Below are 25,661 nucleotides of genomic sequence, written 5' to 3' on the forward strand. Positions count from 1 at the left end.
CCATATTTTGAAACCTAACCTTCGCGTAGCTATTTGGAGCTACACTTTGAGAGGAGTTCAGTTCATGATATAAATATTGGTATATTGTAACAGCCTTTTCTGTTTGTCAGGATATAAGGCCTCTGTTATTTAATGGATACAAGTTTATAAAATGGTGTCATCTCAATGTATTGGAAGGGATGTTTGTTTTTTCTGTTAACTTTCTCACTCCCTTTCTATCTCTCTTCATATGCATGTTTGAAAATTTGGCAGTGACTGGATAAAGACTGAACTTAAGTAAATAAGTAGATGTTAATGGTTCTTAAAATAGAATGCTTGATGGCTCACAGAAATGTCTAGGAACCTGTAACCTGTATTCACAAATTTCAATATCCAGAAATTTTATAATTCACTGTAGTCAGGAAAACATGGTGATGCATTCATGCACTTGTTTTTAAAGTTGTTCAATGGGCCCTTTGATATCATGTGATGTACTGACTGGTAAAGATATTAGTTTGGAATTTACATTTTTTCCTTTACCAAAAGAAATAGAAACTGAAAACAAAACCATAGACACAGAAACCACTTGTTAACCAGTTTTATTGGGTGCTCTGTCAATGTCCTAATTAAACTATTGTTGCTATATTTTCAACTTACATTTTCTCTTGTGGAGTTGTCCATGAATTCCTCTACACAGTACCTTCTTATCACTGATCATCTATGATCATCTATTTTTGTTAAAAATTATTAAAATCATCCAACAAAGTTCTTAAATATTTTGAATGCATGTGTATTTACATTTTGATTATGTGAAAGTCTAACGTTGGCATGTCAAGAACTTCTGTCAATAAATTGCCTGCTCACTTTTTGCCTTCAAGTCCATCTGGAATAAGATCTTTTACTTGAAAAACGAGGGGGCATCCAGCTATAAATGAATGCTTCAATAACATATTCATCTAACTCATGCCAACATAGAAAAGCAGATGTGGAACAAATGAATGAGAAGTTGCATCTCATACTGAGTAGATGAATTTCTCATCCAATATTACCTAATATTATCATATCAGTAGTATGTGTCCAGTGTTAGTTTTTAATCTGAGGGTTTATGCTCAGTATTTCTTGAAAATACATCACCAAATTCAATTACTCTTTATTTTCTCGTTAGAATGTGTTTGTTATTTTGTAACTACAGTGTTGCATTAGCACAATTATTATTTTTTAACCTCTAACTGCTATCTTTTCTTTGTACTGCAGTTATATGCTCATTTTGTGTATTTAACTATTTATGGTAATTAATAATAGGTAATTTGAATAATTCTGTCATTTCTAATTGTGTGTGGGGGTGAGTAATTACTTCCATTAATTATAAGTTTTTATTGGTTATGGAATATGACATTATTTATATGAAAGGGAATTTATAAAACATATATATGAAATGTTGGAGGACAAAGAATAATGGCCATTGAATGGAAATGATTTGAATCAATGATGATTTGTGTGATATGTTTCACCATAGATGTGATTATCAAAAATATTAGTTGAAACTGCTAACTCCTGTTGTTCTATAATTTTATAATTTCTACCAATGTAAATTAGTAGTTATGTGAAGTTTTAATGTTTTATAGTCTAATGACTTATTCCCATTAGTAACTTCACAAGTGCTAAACAACAATAAAATTATCTTCGTCTCAAAAGAAGCATGCATAATAATATAGGTTGGAAATTATTTTCTTGTTTGAATACTTAAAACAATTTTTAATAATAGCAGACAAGTTTGAAAAATAATTAACTGTGTTGAAGCATGTGTGTGTATGTGTATACATGCACAAACACACACACTTGAACGACAGTTTTATATTGTCTAAATTGAGATGTTGCAAGACAGTAAAAACAAAACAAAAAAAAATTAATTAAAATGTTGACACCACCTTCCTAACCCATCCATTACATATAGATTCTGCGTAGTTAAATTTTAACTCTTTTGTTATATTTTCTATTCAAATGCGTCAACTTAGTTAATTTTGAAAATAATATATTCGGTAAAATAACTCTTGTCATTATCAAGCTGGTGGTTGAAATATCAGTTAGCTTGAAATTTTGACAAAGGTTTTAATTTAGATCCTTCAAAAGAGAAAGTTTGTATTGTAGAATTAGGCACAATATTAGGTTGGTCTGTATCGAAAAGTTAAGGTAGTTGTTGATATTGTAATCAATGATATGTTATAAATATGATATATTACAAACAAGCATAACTTAATGGATATTTCATAAATATAATCATTGTCATATTGTTTTACAAACGTTTTTATATTGCTGTAAAATCGATTTATTGTATTAAATTGTAGTCAAGTAATGGAATCCTTAATTTTCTGGAGAAATGGAAAGAGTATTTTGTATTAAAGTAATATTTCGAATGCAGTATAGTCGTGAAATCGGTTTCCAAAAGCAAACAGGAAAAAAATTTGTTTACAAATATGTTGTTGAAAAGAGCATTGTTTTATTTACTCCTCTCATGGTTTTACTCCTTTATTGAAAGTTTTACCCATGTTATTACGCTTCACCCTTTGATACTAACTCGTTTTAAGATTGCCCCTGATTCTGTGATGCGAGCTTCCTGTTTCAAAGTAATCGAAATTTTATGTTAATTTAAGTTCTAAACAGCTTGATTCAAAGTTACGTTATTAAATTGTTTATATTTTCAAATTTAATTGAAGAAATCCAGTGTATTTTTAACAAATGTGGTAATAAACTAGTTGAAGAAATTTCACACTTCTATTTCGAGAAGACTTATTTTGAATTTGGTTTTCTTTATTGTATAATGTTTTTGAGTCCTTAAAATTTATGACTTAGTTTTCAACTTTGCCACTGGAAATATGATTTCAATATAAACCTATGATGTAAAATTTCATTGCTTATTGCTTTTTCTAGTTTTTTTCGTAACTCATGAAATCTCGAGTCATTGTAAATTCTTGGTTTCAATCAATGAATTTCATCAGTTGTAAATGTAATCATTAAAACTGATTTATCTAGTTTTATGTGAAAGTTGCTAATGACATTATTACATTTTATTATTTCTCTGTATATTAAGCATACATATAGTCAGCTTAATGAGCCAATGAAACGAAATTAAATATCTGATTGAGTTGTGATTGGATAAAGAATCAGTTTGATCTCGAGATTTAAAGTTATTTAAACCCTTTTATTCAAATCTAATGACTCCCACAACAAAGGAACTGAGCTTAGTATGGTAACTTTCAAGACTAGTTTGTCAGAAACAGTAGAATTTTTATAGTAAAAATCAGTTAACCATGACTTGGGAAAAGGTAACTCTTTTCTGCCAACAAACCATTGGAATTCGGATCTTGGAAGAAGCTGAAAATCTAAATCAGTAAAACAAGGAGTTTGTGGTGAGATAGAATTAGGTATAGTTGTTAATAAGACTACATTATTAAAAATTATTATGAAGCGTTTAACTGCAAAATTGAATTTTATGGCAATTTCAGTAATGATGATGATGAATATCATGAATATCTGCGGAAAAATGTAATGGTTATTTTCTGCAAGTCACATTTCCTTACTAAACTTGACATAGCTCAAGAACGGCGTTAGGAAGGCCATCCAGCTGTAGAAACTCTGCCAAATCAGATTGGAGCCTGATGTAGCCATCTGGTTCACCGGTCCTCAGTCAAATCGTCCAACCCATGCTAGCATGGAAAGCAGACGTTAAACGATGATGATGATGTGTATTTCTTTATTGCCCACAACGGGCTAAACACATAGGGGACAAACAAGGACAGGCAAAGGGATTAAGTCTATTACATTGACCCCAGTGCTTATTTAACTGGCACTTATTTAATCAACTCTGAAAGGCAAAGTCAACCTTGGCGGAATTTGAACTCTGAACACAACGGCAGAGGAAATACCCGGCGTGCTAATGATTCTGTCAGTTCGCCGCCATATATATATATATATATATATACACTATAAAAGATAGATTGGTATATAGAACTACGTTATGCCGCTAAGGGTAATGAAACTTTGAGTGAATATATGTGATTTTTGCAGTAAAAGTTAAATTTAAAAAAAAAATGTAGCTAGGTTTATTGTGAAAGTATAAATATTGGCTTATTCCTGAAAGGTACACTTCACGATTAATCGCTTTAGACATTGATTCCCAAACTTTTGTATGCCCTGCATCTCATTTTCAAATGAAAACGTGGTACTGTCTTGGTTGTGTTTTGCAAGCTTGACTGAATACAGATAATTTGCTGATTTTGACTTGATAGGTGAAAGACCTGAATCCAAATATATATAAATATATCCTGCAAATGAAACAAGGGCACAGTTCTTGGTCATAACCATTTATAGGTTAAATCTAAGCAAAAAATTTTGGTGTGATTAGTAGGACCAATTTAAAGAGGTGGTAATTTTGTCTTTGTTGTACTCTTTGAAACATCACAACACCTTTAGTGTATGTGGATAGTCTTAAGTTGTGAGCTCTTGCTGTAGACACGAAGAGTGTTGTTGATGAACTTTGAAAATGAGGCTGTTTCTTTATACATGATACTTGAGTCATTAAATATTCTAACGTTTTCAACCTATGCTAAAGGTGTTGTGTTCATTATACGCATATTTAAATGCAAATATTTCTCTTCCTGCGTAATTAATTTTAACTGCTAATTTACTTTGAATTTGTAACAAGTTCAAGTGAGAAATAGTGCACGTGTAACCAGGATGAGTTTTAGTATGAGCGTTGGATTGCTAACAGTATCTTGTTTTTTTGTGAAATAGATGTTTTTGCAGTTTGCTTCTTTTATTTAAATGCTACCTATCTAACATCGTTACAGCTGTATTTTAATGCTTTTATGAATTTAACTACTAACAAATTTTACGCTTACACCTTTTGATTTCTTTTTTATTTTGTTTTATATATATAACTTTAGAATAACCATTTGGAATGTTTTTTATTAAACAATTTTTGTTACATATATTTAAATATACCGTGTGCTGTTATATGTAGCCATCTAGTTGATATACCAGATTAAAAGTACTTTAGTGTCATAGGTGAATTTTATTAAAAGGTGGGGGGGGGGACTGAAACAATGAGTTTTGCTCTGTTTGTTAGGAACAGGGATTTGTGTGCAAAACATTGTCATTATGATTGCACACTGCATACAAACTTTCAGTACAGGCTTTATTCTAATTATAATACACCAAAATAAATAAAAGAAAAAAGCAGAAAATGATCAAGTTAAGGCTGGATCTTTAAAGTGTTAGGTAAAATCTTTAGCAGTATTTAGTTATGAATCTTTGCTTCATTAATTCAGTTTGTACTACTGTCAAACTTTCATTTCCTTAGGGCAATAAAATGAGTTCCAGTTGAGCATGGGGTGTTGAAGTCAATAAAGTGATCTATGTCCCTCTGAATTGAGAAACTCTATGCCTATTCAAGAAATAGGTAATTAAAGCTATAAAAGATTTCATCTCAATGAATGTGTATAACATGTCTGAACATTTAAATTCAGTAATGGTGGGCATCATGAAGTCACAGGTTATCATTATAACAACTCTAGCACAAGCATTTTGAGAGGAGTTTTTAGTAGTCATCTTTTCCACCTTCTCCATCTTGTCCTAAAGTGAGAGATCAGTTGTTGAGAAAAAATCCTAGCTGTGTTAAAAGAGGTTCTTTCACTACCAGGTGAGTCACTTGGTGTGAGACCTAGCAATTGGAGTGATTTTAAAGATTCTAGTTGAGTGATGTTCCTGATAAATGGAAGAGGAATGTGTTTTTCTTGATATGAGTGGAAATTTGTTTTCTTATTGGAGAAAGAGACAAGATGGGCATATCATTGGAAGAGGCTTTCAAGTCAGTGTGGATTTTATTAGGTTGCAAGTGAATGATGCATGGTTGGGAATGTTTGGGAGGAATGAAGGTCACTGTCATTTTTTTTTTTTTTTAATATTTAAATGGTGCTGGATGTCACTGGAAGTAGGTCGTTGTTGTATAACAGGAAGATAGTTGTATAGAAAATCATACCTTCATGAATATTCTGTGTGTTATTTTAAAAATTATTTTAAAATGCATCTACAAAAAACTGCATTTAAATGATTATACTTTGTTCATGGGAAGTGTTGAATGAACTGTTTGTTTTTGTAAGATGAACAAAAATTGTTCTATCCTGAACTTTTTTATATCCTTGTTTCACCATCACCTATTATTCTGATGCTTCAAACATGATTTGTCTATTTTAGATTTATGGGGAATAACTACTTTTAGCATTGGTTTGAAAACTCTTGTTTATAACTGGAATTAATCCTTAATCTGTACCTGTTGAACTTCTCTTCTGTTTTTCCTGTTGGGTTTGAGAGACATTGTTTGGCTGTTTGGCTCCCTATTTCAAGTTATTTGCATATGAACCGTCTAATCCACAATAGAAGAGAAAATAGCTGTTACACCCTTGTACTGATGTGTTCTGCCTGTATCTGTTATTAATTGAAGACAATTTTCGGTCTGATTATTTCTTGGATAGAAATATGAAAATTTGGTTGTTTTGTTTTAAATTTTAGTTTTTATAGAAAATGCTATCTTAGAAAGAAAATATCTTTGTGAATTCTTTCCATGAAGATGAATTATCGCTGTAATATGCCATTTTTTTTTATTGTATGTACATAACTGACTGTACTCCTAAAATGGGAAAAGCTATTCTTTACTTTCTCTATACAATAAATTAAAGCTTTGATGATGGAATATATTCATTGTTTTCAAAAACCAGTGAAATGTTTGCAGGAGTTTGTAAACAAAATGTTGCAAGTTGTATTAATCCTTGTTAATGCTTTTAAAGCTTATGCATGTATACAGCTGGAGAGAGAGAGAGAGAAACTATATCAGATTATAGATATTTCTCAGACACCAATTTGACATTGGTACTCTACTGTGTAATGTAAATTTAATGAGTTGTGTGTTACTGATATTTCTACATCCGATTCTACTCATCCATTCCACCAAAAATATCACTAGGGCAATACACCTAGAATCTCAAACAAAATGAAGAGGGAAAAAATGCCTGGTAGATTAATATTCAAAACCATACTATCAGCAATCAGCAAGTATATATAAAAAACAAAAAAAAAGTCTTTTAATTATCTGATGTTTTTAAAGTCAAAATATGTAGGATGCTGAATAATTCATCTACAGTTTTTTCTCTTTTTTAAATGTGTGGTGGGGAGGCTTTTAGAAGTAATGTTCTACATTCTGCCTTAACTTCCATCAAATAAATAATTACTTCTTGGTAATACATTTTTATCTCTTTTGTACTGTGTGCTAAGTTTCATAAAATTGTTTCCTTTACTTACTCTTTGTATTGCTGTTTGAAATTGGTTTGTGAATTTCTTTATTTTTATTGGGTTAGTTTTAATCTTATTTCTTTTTGCATTTTATTTGTAAAATGGGCTTGAGAGCTGTGCTATAAAATTTGCTTCATAAAACATCACTTTAGCCATACTCTTTCTGAACTGTTCCGCTAAAGTTCTTTGTAATGATGTGAACAGTACCAAACACGTGTGTAATATGACGGCTAAGCTGTGAATCCATATTTTTATCCTCATTTCTTTGTTATATTTAAGATATTTATGTTTTCATAAAAAAATAGTGGATAGAAATGTTAGCCATAAATCTTGAACTAAGTTAAATTTGAAGCGAGAATTTTTCTTGGCTCCATGTGTTATTTTAGTTCTGAATCCTGTAGGATGACCACTTCAACACGAACAGGTGACAGATTTTAGTGCAAAAATCTGTCCATTGGCTGTCCCCGATTGCAAAAGTTTGAATTAGACATAAACATGAAATGGTAGATCCAGTGTAAGCAAAGTGCAAATTTAGCACTTTTTGTAATGAGTCTGAGGAATGAAAAAAAAGAAGATTCCTTGTTTGGTAAAATTAGAGATGCAAGGAACAACAATATGTACATTTACATATGAAGCAGTGAGGGTTGTTTTGATGTTTTAGGTTGGCATAAATATTTTTACTGCTAAATATATTTCCTTCTGTTAACCACTGAACTGTAAAATAGTTAAATCTCTTCTTTAACTAAGGAGTGCACAGTAGAAAGGGCAGCCATGGTTGGTCTATTGACCAGTAATTTAAATCCTCCAGTGCAGGTGTACACAATGCTTACACTGTGAAAGACCTCATGTCCTTCTAGACTTGAGGCAATTTTTTTTACATTACTGATGGTCTTAGAGGCTGTTTACTAATAAAGTGAGTCGAAATATGATCCTTGTATTCACACACTAACTGGAAGAAACATTAAAGAAATGTATTATTGTAGTGTGCTATTACTGTATGTTGTTTAGTATTAAAGCATAATGCGATGATAAAGCCTGTATATTTCAATTTAGTGACATTGGGAAGGATTATTCATTGAAACCTTTCAGAAATAGACCCCTTACTAAAAACAGATGTATTTTAGTTAGTCTTCAGTGTATTATGATCTAATATCTTTTGTATGAATTGTAATTAAATTTGTCAATTTTTAAATGTTTGTTTCAGAACACTTCCATATATTTGTTGGTGATTTAAGTCCAGATATTGAAACTCATCAACTACGGGATGCCTTTAAAGCTTTTGGAGAAATATCGTAAGTATATGACTATTATGTGGTTATGGTTCTCGTCACAAGATGTTGCTTAACCATGTAAGCTCAAAGTTTGTAGTTGCTTGTCTTAAAAATCAAAAAGCAGAGCAGTATTGGTTATTTGAATCTTGGTTGGATGCAGTTGATTTTACTCCCCTATTAAAGGTATTATAGATTCTGAAGATAGCTTGAAGCTTTGGCTTAAAACTGAGCACATACATTAGCTTAACGTAGACTTCAGTCTGACACAATGCAAAAGTTGGATTATAATTTGAAATCACAAAAATCTATACATACATGCACACACACACACATACACCAGTATGCAGCTGCATGTATGTAAATGCAATCACTTAATGCGTACTGCAAGACATTGAAGAACTTGAGAAATATAGAGACACAATTATCTTCCTTGCTTATGAGATAAGTCTACATAATTCTTTGTGTAAAATATATTTTACACTTGTTGAGGTCAGACCATGAACATTTGAACATGCATTGGATATTATGATATAATCAATTTCTTTCTCCCTCAATGTACATGTTGCATGTAATTTTTTTTTTTTTAGGTTGGTGAGCGCTTAAAATTTCATTTTTATTTTGGAAGAAAAAAAAAATGTATGTAATTAGATAGAATCTTACCATTTTATGAACTTTGGTGTAAACAAAACCATTTAGGTCCTTTTTTTGTACTGTAGTAATTGTAATATCAGCTTATATGTCATCCTAGAAAATAGATATACTATGTGTAATTCCCATATGATAAAATGAATATTTTTTGACTAGAAGGAATACATTCCTAATAATTTTTTATTTTGGCCAACTGTTGAAGTATTTCATGACTTTAGTGTGTATCGGCTGTAGACTGCAGAGGACTGTCACTCGGGAAGTAAATTATTTTACCAATATACATATAATACAATCATAATGAATGAATGCTCTTCGTCTGTTTAGGCAACAGTTTGACGTTTTACTTGACAAATCTTTGCATTCTTTTAGATTACCCAGCTGATAACATCTTGGCTTTCAGTAAGCAGCTCAGATGACAGCATTGCAAAATGCCTTGTTTCTAGTTCTGCTTTCTGGATCATGGACCTTATCCAAATGATTTTCAGTAATATATTATCAATTCACTCAAATATTTCAGTGAAAAAAATGACTTTCTAGACATGTTGATTTACTTGGAAAGGTTTTCTGGTGTTCAAGAATTAGAATTCTCTTATCAGTGTCTACTATATAGTTTAATTGTTCTACGGGACAACCTCATTATCTTCTTTTATTGGATGAATTTCCATTTAACTCTTCTATTGAATATTTTTTGCCTTGAGTTTTAGTAATTTTCTATGGTATTTTGTTGATATTGTGAGGTAAAGAATAGAAGCAATGTAAAATTTTAGAAATCAAGAAAGTTTATTATAGTTTAAACAATGTGATTGTTCACTTCCAATCCTTCTTACTCTACCTTCCATACAACGTATGCGAAAGAACTACCTAAAACACGTTGAGGTTTATAAATTTTGCCCCAATTCTTTACTTTGAGACCATCCAGTCTGATTTCAAACCCACACTATTCTCCAATATTCATTTTCCCCCCACCTTTCAAGTTTGTGTGTATGTGTAACTTCTAATTTTCATGATCACAACATGGGAAGATTGTTTTTGGTTTACACTTTTCAGCTCAGTGATTTTAAAAATAGGAAACTTGTGTTGCTAAATTAACAGAGCTTTTTCGCCTTCTCTCTCCGTCTAAATCAGTTTGCAATAAAGCTACTTGAGTCTAATTTGCATTAAAATAGCATGCAGTAAGTCATTGTTGAAGCCACGTTCACTATTATGTTTGCTGTTACTGTTGTTTCAGATGAGGTTGCAATTAAAATTATACAGAAGGTATATATTATTAAACTGGCCATAGTCATTGAACTGCTCCCATGCAGGAGTACAGCCTTCGAGGGTTTAGTTGATTATATTAACCCTTACCTCCCAGTATGTTTCAGTCTGTCGCTAATAGGTTTCAATTTGGCAAACCATAAGACTAGGATGTATAAAGTGACACAATTCACATACTTTCTTTTACACACACACACACACACACATGCACACACTGGCCTTTTACCGTTACCATCTACTGAATTCCACTCACAGACTATTGGTTAACCTGAGACGAAGACACTTGCACGCCTAAGGTGATTGCATAGTTGGGATTGAACCGAGAACTATGTAATTTCAGAAGTGAGCTTCTTAATTACACTACCACATCTGTACTTATAAAATGGCTTATGTGCATTATTTACCATTTTTAAAAATCAATTCTGTTTCACTTCCCCCACTCCATGCCTTTTTTTTTATCTTCCATTTAGTTTACTAGTTTATTATTATATACGTTTGTGTGTGTGTGTGTGTCTGTATATATATATATATATATATATATATATATATATATATATATATTTATATATATATACACACACACACACACACACACACACGTGTGCACACGCTCACACACACACTCACACATGTATATGCATATACTTGCATATGTATATATGCACACACATGCACATGTGTGTAGAATATAAAATGTAATAAGGTGTCATTGACATAACTTGCGTGTTAGTGTTTGTTTGGCTGTATGGCAGAGTTTAGCTTGTGTGCTACTAAAATGTACGCTTTGTGACTGGCTCTGTGTGTCTCGTTATATTGTTATATTCAGGATGTACATAGCAGAGGTGCTATTTAGTAAATGAATTTAATTCTCTTCAATCGTTGTTATTAAACATGTCTCTGTCAGTTTTGTATGCAATAATGGTGGTAGAATGATCAGGTTGTCCTGTCAATGCTGAATTGAAATTTTGGCTCCATATTAACATTGAAAAGATTTTGTATGTGTATCCAAGAAGTTTACCTGTGTTGTCTTGTTGATCTTCCAAAAGTATTGATTATATCCCAAAACAAAAAAAGCAAAAAAAAAAAATTTGAAAATGCAATATACTAACAAATTAGGCTGAGAGTGACTTACTTTTTGCTTTATTTATTTTTTTTCCAATTTATTTCTTCTATATTTATTTAGATGCTTTTTAAATTTTTAGCTTTCATTTGTTTTCCCTGTTTTTTTAATATTTTTTTTGAGACCTAGAGGGCAATTTTATTTGAAGAATAAATGAGGATATCGTATTTGGAGGAAATTTCCACCAAAATTTGGAGGAAATTTATCTTTTACAACTATCACATGCAATTATACTACATATATATATTTCATTGCGTTGATCTTTGTATATATATGTAAGTTTGTGATTTTGTATTTTATTCTATTTTTTTTAAAATTTTCTGTTAAGTCCAACAAATTTACCTTTAAAACTTTGGTTAATGTATATATATTTTGTATGTATACATAAACATGAAAAATTATATTAAAAATTAAATTCCTTGCTAAACTGGCGCCTCGGGGAAATATCCCAGAGCTCCATTGAACATGAAGAAAGGAATAAAAGGATTTTTTCTGTTGCCATTGCTCATTTTTCTTTTCCAATTCTTCAATTCCAAACATTGTTGCTGGTGCCATATTTAGTAATTGTTACTTTTCCTAACTTCAAACAGATGACACGACCCGTCGTCCAGTGTACTACTACTACTACCAACAAATAAAGCGCAATTTGGCACAGGCTATGTATGCCTTTTCATTCCTACTTTTTTTTTCTTTTTTCCTTTCTCATTTCTTTTTTTCTCTTTTTTCCTGTAAAAACCGCTGTGTGAGTAGTGTGTGCACTTCTGCTATGTCACAGCGTTGAGTGCAAGATAGATTGCTTGTTGGGCAGCAGCAGCAGCAAAAATGTGTGTCAGTAATCCTTGCCCTGTCTGTTCACCCAATCTTACATTTATATTATTTGCTAGTAAACAAAACTATATATATATATGTATATATATATATGGGGACCTTTTATTTTATTTATGGCTGATATTTTCATACTTTTTGTAAAGATGTATATGTATGGTGGTGTTTGTGTGAGTGTGTGGTTATCACACATTTTTCCAACCTTCCCTGCAAGTAGTCAATACCTTCCCCTATTTTATATATAATTTTTTCTAGGAGCACATTCTTCCCCCTTTTTTAATATTTGCATAAATTTAAGTATTTATGTACATACGTTCTACATACACACCATGGTAAATTTACTGTATATTTTTAAATTCATTTCATTTCCCCCCTCTATCTTTTTTGCATTTGTGTTGTATTTTTAATTCTCTTTCTTCCCATTTTATTTCTTTTAGTATGTATCAAAATAAATTTATTAACCGCTTTTTGCAGTGCACCAGATTAGACACTTAAAACTTTTTTCAAGCTCTCTTATTGTTTTTTGTAGCCAGAAGCAAGGAAACAATGTATCCATGGCCCATTTGGCTATGTTGTTTCTTTGAAGCATGTCTCTGGCATTGATGGATGCTGCTGGTTATTATTAATCACTCTGATCATTACCCTCCCTCTTTGTAGGTTTTCAGTGGGTTTTAGTGGGAATGGTGAGAAGCAGGCATGCTAGTTCACATTATTTGGTAGCAATTGTATCTTCAGCTTTCTTAGAATGCACTAGAAAGGCTTCAACAGCAAAAGATCAACAATAATGCATATTCATTCGTACATAGATATTACTTAGCGTACATGTTACTGTGTATGCTCACTCACACATTCTATATACATTCAAACGCATCTACCAGTTTCCACTGAGTTTCATACTATAATTAGCTGTATTTTTTTTTTCTTATTTGTAGTAATGGATCAAGTTATATTAATACAATCTTTCATTTTGTTGACTTTTGTATTTTCTCCATTTTCTGTTTCAATCCTCTCAATTTGCTTAGTCTGTTATTGTGCCCTCCGTATTTCATTTTTCTTGTAGTTGTTTCTATTGGTTTTCGTAAATATGTATATTATATTAGGCTTCTGACTGGGGCTTTTAAAGTGCGTCTGAAAATTTAATCCCTCTTTGGCGGAATTATCTACTTGTAAAGGTATCTTTATTTTGAAAGTTGAGGTTCTTGACTGTCTGCACATACTAATTTGTATATTGGATGATCACTTCTGGTTTTATCGTCATTCAAATTTTAGGTATACAATTTTGTTAGGACTAATTTAAATTGTTCTAATTTCTATAGAATTTGAGATTATTAAAGGCTTTATTAGGGCTTCCCCTGTTGTAGTACCATGTTGAAATTGTTGGAAATTATGTAACAGTTTTGATTTCCTCATTTTTAGTGTTATATATATAATTCATGTATGTAAAAATGGAGAATAAAATGAATATTGTTGTTTGGACTCTTTCAATTGAAATTTTTCTTGTATATCTTGCAGCTTTCCTTTGTATTCATCATTTCTCAGCAAACCAACCATGTTTTAATTTATATCTCCTTAAATCCTTCTTTTGTCTTGGTTTACATTCCTTATATCATCATGGTTTTATAATAGCTGTATTTCTGTGAAATATTCATTTTTGACTTCATGATTTCATAACCAAACTCTTTTTTCATATTATTTTTCATTCAATAATTTCTATCCACAAACATCCTTGTATTTTAAAATCTTTTTATTCACTAACATTTACTTTCCTATCCCAAGTTAGCAGTTTTTGCTAAGTAGGTCATTATATAAAAGATTGTGATTAAATTTCTACAAAATATCCTATGGTTTTTAATTCTGTAAACCTGGTTTATTAGATTCCATAAATTGCCTTCTGCTTGCCTCCAAGTTTACCTGATACCCTTTACGTTGACAATTTTATCCCAACCAACTGCATCCAATTATTCTTTCAGTATTATCTCCAATCAAGGAAAGCTAATTGCTTACCTTATTACTTGACAATTGTAAAAATACTTTAATAAACTCATTGTGTTGAATGAGTAACGGTTGTTTTAATTTAAAAAAGAAACCTAATGATTATTGAATCATTAGCTAAATCTCTAATCACTTGCTGCATCAGTCTATATATATATATATCTATATATATATATATTTATTTATATATTTATATATGAAAACCCTGCCTAAATTTGGTAGCAGTACTATGTACATGTTTGCATAAAAACTTGTTGCTGTTAAAGCTTTTCTTCCAGCTAACCCATGCAGACAGTCCAGATTTGATCTCTATATTAAAAAGTTTTGTTTGTTAATCAATAATACTACTAACACCAATGCAGTATTAGGTGTAACAACATTGCTTTGTTATTAACTACTGAAACTTTTTAGTCTTTATGATCTGCACCAAAGTCTTTGAGTGTATCAAAAAAATCTAAGTTTAGTGGAACTTAAGTAAGTGGAAAATGCCAGTCACATACACCTCGAAACTAATTTCTTTAACATAGTGGGCTATATTTTCTGCATGTAAAGAATTTTTCTTCATTCTTTTCCTGATTTTGAAGTCTTTAGAATATTAGTTAAAAACATCAGTAAAAAAACATTTGGTTAAATTAGATACATTCATTAGCTTTTAGTTTAAAAGTACATGTTGTAATGTACTTTTCATCTTTTAACTATCTATTCATTTAAAGTATAATTTTTCACAAAAATTTTCTTAGAAATTATTTTACGACTAAGCTACAGGTTCTATGAAGCTGACTAAAACTATAATATCTGGAAGTAAATCCCATGAAGAAGTCTACATTTATAATATTTGGGAGGGAATCATCAGTGCATTTGTATTGATGTCACTAAAATTTTTATTGGTTGCTTGTTAAACTTGTAGCTTTTTGCCACAGTTGCTTTGGTCTTTTTATACAGCCTGCTTGCCGTCATGTGTTTCAGGCTTACTGTCTTTATAGTTCTCACTCAATTTTCTGTTTTTTGCTTTCCCCAATTTATTGCAGAGATTGTAAAATCATTCGGGATCCGCAAACCCTGAAATCAAAGGGATATGGTTTTGTTTCTTTTGTTAACAAAGTGGTAAGTAATAGTTTTTTTTTCATATTTATAATGATGTAAAAAATATGCTTGGGGTTTCTCAGAGGTGTTTGACAATTAAACAGTAATCTGAACGCAAATAATTATGGCATTCACCTCATTAATGGTATTCATACTGCTTCTTTGATCTTTTTTCTTTTTCTTTTTCTTTTTGTATTAAAAGCGGGTGTTAATGAAAATATGTATACAGTTCGGTCTAATTTCCAAAACTAATGACTACACCAAATGTTAATGTGCTGAAGGGGTTCAATATGTTCTCTTGTATGTAACAATAAAATGAAACATTTTTTGGAAAGCAATGTGAAGTTCAGTGTATTGTTCAACTTTTGGATTATACATGTTAAGAAGCTCCTATTGAACCAGATTGTTGCCATGACTGATTGTATATTAGTCACCATTCTAAAATGTCACAACTATGCACAATCCATATGAAAATTGTTCTTTTCTTTAAAGCAAAAGAAAAAGCATTTAGTATATGTCTGACCTCAGAATTCTCTCTCTCTCAGTATCAATGCATTTGAATACTCTACATGACTGAATTGGGACTAGAATTCTAAATCTGGGCCGCTTTTCTACTGCGGCTTATTTAGATGGAACATCTCAGCAGTTTGGAAAAACCTGCTTGGGTTGTTGGTTGCAACACACAACATTTTCAGTGATGTTAAAACAGTTGCCTGCTCCATACTGAATAATGGATTTCTGTATTGCCATATCAAATAAGATATTGCTGACTGAAATACAATGATAGCTTTTCATAGAACCTTTTGGAAACGTTGAATATTTTTCAACTCAATGCTAAGTACTTAGTATCAAATGTTCAATTAAAATTTGATTATGGCTCAACCAGCTTTTGAAAGATATGCAATAATTCAAATCTAATCTTAATTATGACTTATTGAATGTTCCACGAGACAACATTTCCAGGACATGTTTTGCAAAAATGGGATATTCAAGAATGAGTAAGAAGCAACTGTGCTGGCACCATGCAAAGCACCCAGCAGACACTCTGTAAAGTGGTTGATGTTAGTGTTAAAGGGCATCAAACTGCAGAAAGCATGCTGAAACTGGCAACTAGAGCCTGGTGCAGCCCTCCTGCTAGCCAACTCCTGGTCATATCATCCACCCTAAGCCAGCATGGAAAACAGGTTTTAAACAATGATGATGAGGAGGAGTGTGATATTAAATCTAAAAGCTCGTAACTCCACACTGATAGCGGATACGATAGCAGGTAGCATGTAAATTGTGCAAGATATAGGGCAAGTCCCAAAATTACTATTTCTTTAGCTCGAGATCAATCCTGATGAAGCAAAAGTAGATGTGTCATTCTATTCGTGACCGTCCTATCTTTAGGTGTATCTAGGAATTCATAATCTGTCATATTTTGTTTTAAATAATGGTATGTGTAATTTGATAGAACTCCAGCTGCTGTTTCTAGCAGGTTGTGCAGTGACAGATTGACTTCATTGCTTTGGTTTTGGTGGTAATGTTAGCAATCTACTCCCAGAACATGTCTCAAAATAGTGGCTTTTATTTGGGAGTTTTGCCAGTATGGCTGCGTGTGCATGTGCACACACTTCATAAATAAGTAACTAAATTACCGAACTCTTGAACTTGGTTGCATGCAGTGTTCCTTATCCTTTGCACACTTTAATATTTCATATATTGACATGCTGTGAAAATATGTTTTTCCCTTTTGCAACAATGGCATTTCGATTTTAAATATGCATTTCATGTGTGACAGTTTCTCTCGTTTCCTATTCAAAAATTGTAAGATAATGAGTTCATTAACTCAATGAAGTTCGTGTCCATTGTTTGATCTGTATGCATCTCATGAGAAAACGTGAGAATCACAAAACGCCAAACTAATTTTGCATTGTGCCTAACTTTCAGACAGTAAATTTTTAAAAACCAAATATAGTTTTGGTCATTAAAGATTTTCTTCCTTACATTCTATCATCAGATTTGAAACACTGTTTATTGACACTATTCATTTTGACAGTCGTTTCTTCCTGAGCTGCCAAGTTATTGGTACATAAACGCATCAACACCAGTTGTTAAGTGGTGGTGGGGGAACAGACACAAAAACATACATAGATATATACAGTGGGCTTCTTTCAGTTTTCATCTACCAAATCGACTCAGAAGGCATTGGTTAGTCTGAGAACACATTTGCCCAAGGTGCCATGCAGTGAGACTGATCCCAGAACCATGTGATTGGGAAGCAAGCCTCTTGCCACAGCCATGCTGATATATTCTATAATACCTTGTGAATTTTTATGAAAAATGCAGAAGAAACTGATAGGTATATATTGTAAACTAGATCAGTAAGTCTTAATGATTATGAATGAAGTTAAGTTAATTATTGGCTTTTCTAACAAAGTTCACGGACACTTAATCGATATTTTAAAAACAGTATTGTTTCTTTTAAGTGTTTGCATTCTAAACTGATTTCTTTCGAACTGTGAGAGAAGTATGTTAAGATCTGTTCATCACGGATATAAATAATTATGGCCTGGCTTTCTCTCATTGATCACAGTTGTTAGATGTCTGCAATGTTTAAAATACTAGGTGGTGACTAGGTTTAAACATGGCTTCTGACTATATTTTATTCTTTTAGCTATTTTAATAAAAGCATTGGACTGGTAATCATCAAAAATTTGATTTATGTAAGCCTAGGCAGCAAAAAAAAAAAAAAAAGAAATCTACCAAATATGTGTATGTGCATGCGTTTGCATTATCATTTTGTCATCCTTTTCCATGTTAGCATTCATTAGGCAGTTGGAGAGATCTGAAGCTTGTGGGGACAAGTCTTGCTCTACTGGTTCACTTTCAGTATGGTTTTTTATGATTGGATGTTGTTCCTAGTGCCAACCACTTTTCAGTGGACTGGATGCTTTTTCTCTGGCACCAGCGTTAATATGGTTACTTGGTAGCTTACAAGTTTAGAAGAACCCCACCACACGCACAACTAGGAGAGTACAAGTATGAAGTATGATGAAAAAACGCAGATTTATTGTCAGGTGCTTCAACAGAACCACAGTGTTTGCCTGTACCATCTCATTTTCTTGGTGTCATTTATCCTGAGAGTACATGTTTCATACCCTGCTGCAGGCAAGGCTTGCGTTCTTAGACAATCTAGTTTGTGTTTTTGCTGAAGTTTGCTGTATTTCCATAATGTATTGAATGACCTCATGGTTGGTCTTCTTGCATCAGGCCTTGCTTTGACTTCCTGGCTGTTGTCTCATCTTTGCTCAACAATGCAGCCCAAGTACTTGCACGTTTAGATGTGGTTTGGTTGGCCCCTTGGCATCATTAAATAAGCTACTCAGGTTTCCTGGTGGCTGTCATGATCTTAGTCTTTTTGGTGTAACCGCTAGTTAAAATTGATAAGACTTGATTAAGTTTATCAATCAGTCTTTGGAACTCAGCTGGTGACATAGCAATCAGCACAATGTCTTCAGTGGAACAAAAGTTATTGAGCTACCAGCTGTTGGTGTTTATACCAATCCATATCAGATATCTACCGACTTCTACATCATCTCAAAGCAGAGGCTACAGCAGACAGGTGAAAAAAAAGAGACCCTTGCAAAGTACAATCCCTGGTACTAAACCAGTGTGGATGCTTGCATTTTGCTCTAAGAACTACCTGCTGATAATGAACAGACATTGCATTAGGTTGAATGCTGGCTCCTTAATCTCTGCCATTTATTTGTAACTGACCATAGCTGAGATGTCAAACTGAGTTAATGCCTTTTTTATAGCCTGTTTTTCTCTATGATGATCCTTGTATTAAAAAATCCTAGTCTTGTGTCACCTTTTATAGAGCCTCATCTGCACTTCTGCAAGCTTTTCTTGAGTGGTCTGCATCCTCTTCATTGATATTATCAACCGGGATATTATTGGAATCAGCAATCCTTGCAACTTTGGACAGTACAATGAAAACTGTTTACATGCAGTCATTGTCTTGTCTCACAGATTTTAATGCAATTTGATAAGGATCTAGCTTCCCAGATATCTCTTTTTCTCATCTGAATCAACTGATTCTGGTTGTTAATGAAATGAGAAATTCCTAATATGTGTATGCTTGCATAAATGTACATGTCAATTATGCTAAAATACTTGTAGGTTTCTGTTAAACATACGTTTCTCTTAACTTTTGACTTATATTTGTACAATTTCACTCAAATAGCCAATGCATTGTTAGACTTCCTCTTCATGTTTAAAGTGAGGTCATCTGATGTAAATAAGACACCCCCTTCCCCTAACTGCTAATACTTCAGGAGCTTGCATGTTTTCATAAGTTTTTGCCCTTATATATCTTCTATTGGAATTTCAATAAGATGCATACATTGAATAGCATGGTGACTATATTTTATTGCTAGAATGAATGCCATTTCAGTTGATACATTTTAATTAAACTTCAGGGTTAATTTAGCAATAGTATGTGGAAGGTGTTGAAGGCAGCAGAGTAATAAGTAGGGATGTGGTTGCTGTAGCTACAGAAAACTTTTGAGGTTAAGACAATATTCTATGATGCTATTGTTGCACACATAGCCATCTGTACACTGCAGACCAAAAATCCCATTTTCTATATTAATAGATCAAACAAAAGCTTTCCAGAATGTCTTTAAAGACTTGACGTTTGCTGTTGAATTATATATTAATACTCTCATGCTAATGATTTCACAGCTACCTTATGGCCAAATGTCCAAGTAAGATTAAATGTGATGTATTGTTATTAATATAGGATGCTGAAACTGCAATAAACACCATGAATGGACAGTGGCTGGGCAGTAGGCCAATCAGGACAAATTGGGCCACTCGGAAGCCGCCTGCTCCAAGTCAAAAAGACAGTAAGTAAATATACTCAATTTTTGTTTGTACTTTTTAGTGTTTCTGTTTCATAACACGCACGCACACACACACACACACACGCACGCCTATATTCACTGAATTGGTGTAAAAATAAAAGTGATAAATTAAGAGCTCAGTTATTATGTCATTAAAAGTCCAGCATTGCAATAAAGCTCAGCAGTGGCAGTTTTTCTCATTAACTTAATATTCCTGATAATTTTAATTCTGTCTCAGTTAAAATATATTTAATAATGTTTACCTTAATCAAAAAGCTCTTTCTTCCCTTTCTCCATCAATCTACACACACGTACACACACATGCACTTTATCATGTTTGTATCTATCTATCTATCTGACTGATATGTTTTGTAATCAATATTTTAAGATACAAAGCAGCTATCTTATGAAGAAGTATACAACCAGTCCAGTCCCACCAACTGTACAGTCTACTGCGGTGGTATCTCTCAGGGTCTTACAGGTAAATATATTTGATCCTTAACTATTAATTAATCTTGTTCTGTGTATTTCTAAATTTTTACCACATAGCTTCATCTTTCGGTTTCTAATTTAAACTCTAAAAATTCACTTTTCAGAGGAGCTGATGAGGAAGACTTTCAATTCATATGGAGTAATTCATGAAATTCGTGTTTTCAAAGATAAAGGTTATGCATTCATTCGGTAAGTTGATTACTTTTGTTACAAGTGATTAAAGGTTCATTTACTACCTTTTCCTTAAAAAAAATTGTGTTGGCTTCAACTTAATTTGCTTAATTGTTATTTTTCGTGGTACTTGGCATAACTGTAGTAAGTCCTACTTATACTCCATGGTCACCTCACCAGTGTAGAAAAAGCACCCATTACACTCTGTAAAGTGGTTGGTATTATAAAAGGTATCCAGCTGTAGAAATGTCATCCTTTGAATCATCCAATCTGTTCGGGCATGTAAGGCAGACATAAATTTATTATTACTGTCCATATTTTCTTAACTGTTAGCAAATTAAATGTGGCAGTGAGAGACCATGACATGTCTTGTTCCTTAACTTTTTGTAATATCCTGTTGTATTCCTTGTAAATATTTTGGGTATTTTGGTGAAAGTAGTCTTAATTGCAGTTGTTTTAAGTTACTCGGTAGGAATTTCTTGGCAAGAAATTTTGAAATCACACACACATTTTGAAGTTGAGAAAATTTAAATATGTGATATAAGCCTATTAAAATCTCTGAACATTTGATATTTATATTGTAGCATATAATCCATAGTCAACCAATCAGTTATCATTAGTACAATTTCAAATTAATACTTAAAGCTATTTTAGTGGTGGTAAGTGCTTAGATTCTCTTATATTAAAAACCTCGAGGTAGTGAGTGCCAAGTTGAATCTGCTAAGATGCAGATCTGAGATTTAGCCAAGCCATTTCAACTATTGACTGTCATGGTCTGTAGCTTGAACTGGTTGGGTGGGAGGCTGCCCCTCCCCTCCTTTGCTTACTTTTCCATCGCTTCGTGAAAATGAAATTTTTGGTCATATCATAAGTATACCTTCATTTAATATCTGGATTTTATAGCCTTGTGATATTTTGAGTATCAGTATTTAGACAGCTTTTGGAATCTTATTGGTTGAAACTGTCTCATTCAATGCAATGAGAGGTTTCTTGGCATTGCATAAAAATGGGTAGGTAGCTGATTGTATTGTCACTTGTCCATTTATCACTGAAAGGTGGACTAATTTTATTAACTTGGAAAGCATTGAATTCTTAAAAGCCGGTTTAGTATTTATGTGAAAAGTTCATACCTTTTGCATCAATTACTTTCATTAAAAATGCACAAAGTAATTTTATAATGCTTCTAAGTGGTATCTTAATATTTATGTTAATTGGTACTATAACACAACTTCGTTATTGTTCTTCACTATCGCAAAGTTAATTTAGAATTAGACATTTTAAAACCTATAACATTTGCTACTTAATAGGCTAATTTTGTTAATTGTTATATATAGCTAATGAAATAAATATTTCTTAATAAAATGTTTATATCTTTCTCTCCATTAAAAGATTTTCTTCAAAGGAATCTGCTGCTCAAGCAATTTGTGGTGTTCATGGCAATGTGATTGCAGATCAACCTGTGAAGTGTTCCTGGGGTAAAGAATCTAATGATCCTAACCAAAGCAGTCAGCCAACTGTCACTAATGAGGTGTGTATTCAAAAAATCTTTTTCGTGGAAGTTAAGTACTTCATCGTTTAACAGTTCTATGTGACCAGGCCAGTTTACTTCTTCAAGTATGTTGTTTTGTGTATTGAGATTCAGGTGACATTTACAAAGTTTTATATAAATATCTCTTGCGTTGGCACAAGGGCAAAGTATGTTGATGACCAGTTGAGTAAATTCCTTAGTTATGTCGGTACTTTTAGCAATCATGGAATGTTGAATAGTAATTAAATGAGACCAGTAACTAATTGCTGATATGCATATTGACAACTCTATTAAATTCTAAATAATTATATTTTGTATCTTGGGAAAGTGCTCATATTCAGTAGACAAGCAGGAGGTTTCATCTTGTGATCTAGTTATCTTTTACTATCTGATATGGATTTGTAATTTTCTAGCAATTGATGATTATATATAGGATGTAAAATAAAGAAATGCATCGATTTCCTTTCTCTTTTCAGCAACAGCAACCTTTCTCCTCCCCTTCAGCCTATGGTCAGTTTTATGGTAACATGGGTTATTGGGGCTATCCATATCAAAATATGGCCCAGAGCAGCTATGTTCAAGGAGGAATGAATCAATGGGCAGGTTATAACTACCAAGCATATGCTGGGTAAGTGAACTTTTTACAGTTTTTGTCTTGTTACTCAATTTAAACATTTTCAATAAGTCTCAAACTACATTGATTATCTCCAAATGTTTGTGCATGATGTTTCATTGTTACAAACAACAAAACTGCCTCTGCATTATTAATCAATCTGCTAGAAGTAGCAGCCAAATTAACCTGGAGCCACATCCATTTTGCAAGCACAGTATACTCTAGGCTACAAAACGGACCTAGTGGGTAATACAGGCAAATGGGGTGACTAATCATCATCATTGTAATGATCACTTTTCCATACTTGCATGGGTCAGACGGAATAAGAAAGGTATTTTTCCTTTAGTCCAAACTTCCTTGGAAGATGTGAAATAAAGTGCTCATTTTACAACTGTTGCCTGTTTTAAATTTAGCATTACTACTATCAAGACTGGGAGATACAAGCACACATGTGTAACTCCTGTGCATAGGGCTTCTTTCAGTTTCATCTCTCAAATCTACTCAAGGCTCTGCACAGCCAGTGCTATAGGAGATACCTGAGGTACCTTGTGGTTGTGCAGCAGACGGCTTGAACCACTGATAGCATAAATGTTTGCTGGTAACCAATGTATATGATTTCCATCATAGTGGTTACATCGTAAGAACATAAGTAAAACTTCCAAAACATTCTTGGCAACATCTAGCCTGTTTATTATTTTGGCTACAAAAATCTTTATCTGCTTTGGGTGGAGTTCTTCGTACCCTCCCACTCTGTTGCTCTCTCTTACACACATACACAATCTGGTAAATGAACTATGAAAGTGTAAAGAAGACTGCTGGATTGCAGCTTTCGTGTATTTAAAAACAACTGACGTGGGATCCTACGATTAAGATAGTAACTAAACCAATATTTTCTTTTTCTTTACAGGATGAATGTCCCTGCGATGCAACAATGGGGCCAAATTCCCCTGCAGCCTGGCCAGCAACAGCAGCAATTTAATGGTCAGCAGCAAACTATGCTTGGTTATCCTCTGCAGCAGGGTAGGTATTCTCATACATTACCTGCATATTTATCTTCATAACCCCCTTCCATTAAAGACTATTTTTCTTTAAAAGGGTGCATCATTTTTGGGGGAGAGGTGGCAGGGTTTCTTTATAGACCAACAAAATTCATTGGTTAATGGTTTCGTTGGTTGTCCTTTTTTTTTCTAAAGAATGTTCTTTCTTTTAATTATTGTTTTTATTTTCTTTTCTCATCATTTGGAAGAAGGAAAAAATTAATACCCTGAATTTGCTAGGCATTTTGTTCTGTTTAATTTTTTTTTTTTATTAATATTTGGAAAATAATGTTTTGTTTTATATTTTCTTAAATCTGTTACTTTTTTTTTTTTTCCCCCTCCTTTCCTACTAACTTCCGTAATTCACTTGACTTGGTTTTCTAGCAGACAATTTACCCTTCAGCTTTTCTTTCAAAGTTTGTGGATACAAGTCTTTTCCTCTGCATGCATAATGAATTTTCTCTTTCATTCCTCCCTTCATTTTCCTTCATTTATTTACTACACCCATATATTTACCTTCCCCATTTCCCGTATTTGTTATTTTCAATTAAGCAACACATTAAATCTAGTTTAGTTTGACTCCTACCGCCTTAAATTAATATGTGGGGAACAGAAACACTTCAGAGTTCCATATAATCTATAAACTCCTGTAAATTTTAGTTGATTATGTTATGGAAAAAAGAAAATCTTCTGTCAGTTTTGACAATAAGAATTCCAGTTGTTAGATCAACTGAACTTATCTACTCCTTTGTGTAAGTGGTTGAGAGTTCCACAGACACTTGTAACTCTTAATGTAATCTTCAGGCAAAATCAGTGTGGGGCCACGCTGAGCCACTGAATTAAAATCAAAAGTTCATCTAATGTGGTTGTCTTTGATGGTTTGTCAACCCAAGACTAGTCTTACCACTTGTCCAAGATGCCATGCATTGACGTCAAACTCAGGGTTTTGTGATTGCAATGCAAACTTCTTTTTAACTATATGGCCATATAGGATGGGATGCAGACACAGTTGAGGGGCTAAGAGGGGCTAGGTTTAATGTACACACAAACACATATACTCACATGCACATGTACGTGCACACAAATTCAAAACACTTGTAGCCATCATTACCAAGTTTTACGGGAGAGAAAAAAGCGGGGCTATTTATTTTTTTTGAAAGCTAAAAGTTGGAATCGGTTTTTATTTTTCTATATACTACTACATATTGTCAATGTAACAGCTTTGCATGTTTCAACTATTCTATCTGGGATTCACCCAAAGTGTAATTGCTTCATTTTTTTTTCTCTTCACATTACAATTTACTAAATTAACTATACATACATACATATATATATAACAAGATTAAATGTTTTTTACCTCTATTTTCTCTTACTATTGCATGTAAATTTATATAAATCAGTAAGAATCTCAT

At 32.7% G+C, this 25,661-nt stretch overlaps 1 protein-coding gene across 44 annotated transcripts in view; it reads left to right on the plus strand.

Moving 5' to 3' along the window:
• Positions 1–25,661, plus strand: part of LOC106868113 (nucleolysin TIAR) — a 123,487-nt gene that overhangs the window by 90,748 nt on the left and 7,078 nt on the right. For all 44 annotated transcript variants that reach the window (XM_089341571.1, XM_089341568.1, XM_089341558.1 and 41 more), the window contains 8 exons: positions 8,528–8,615; positions 15,465–15,540; positions 20,306–20,411; positions 20,797–20,889; positions 21,005–21,089; positions 22,461–22,599; positions 23,076–23,227; positions 24,120–24,232. In XM_089341571.1, the coding sequence (XP_089197697.1) occupies positions 8,528–8,615; positions 15,465–15,540; positions 20,306–20,411; positions 20,797–20,889; positions 21,005–21,089; positions 22,461–22,599; positions 23,076–23,227; positions 24,120–24,232 (852 nt within the window). The remainder of the gene's footprint in view (positions 1–8,527; positions 8,616–15,464; positions 15,541–20,305; positions 20,412–20,796; positions 20,890–21,004; positions 21,090–22,460; positions 22,600–23,075; positions 23,228–24,119; positions 24,233–25,661) is intronic.

Source organism: Octopus bimaculoides, chromosome 2 (genome assembly GCF_046866305.1).
Source record: "Octopus bimaculoides isolate indiv1 chromosome 2, ASM4686630v1, whole genome shotgun sequence".
Classification (NCBI taxonomy): Eukaryota; Metazoa; Mollusca; class Cephalopoda; order Octopoda; family Octopodidae; genus Octopus; species Octopus bimaculoides.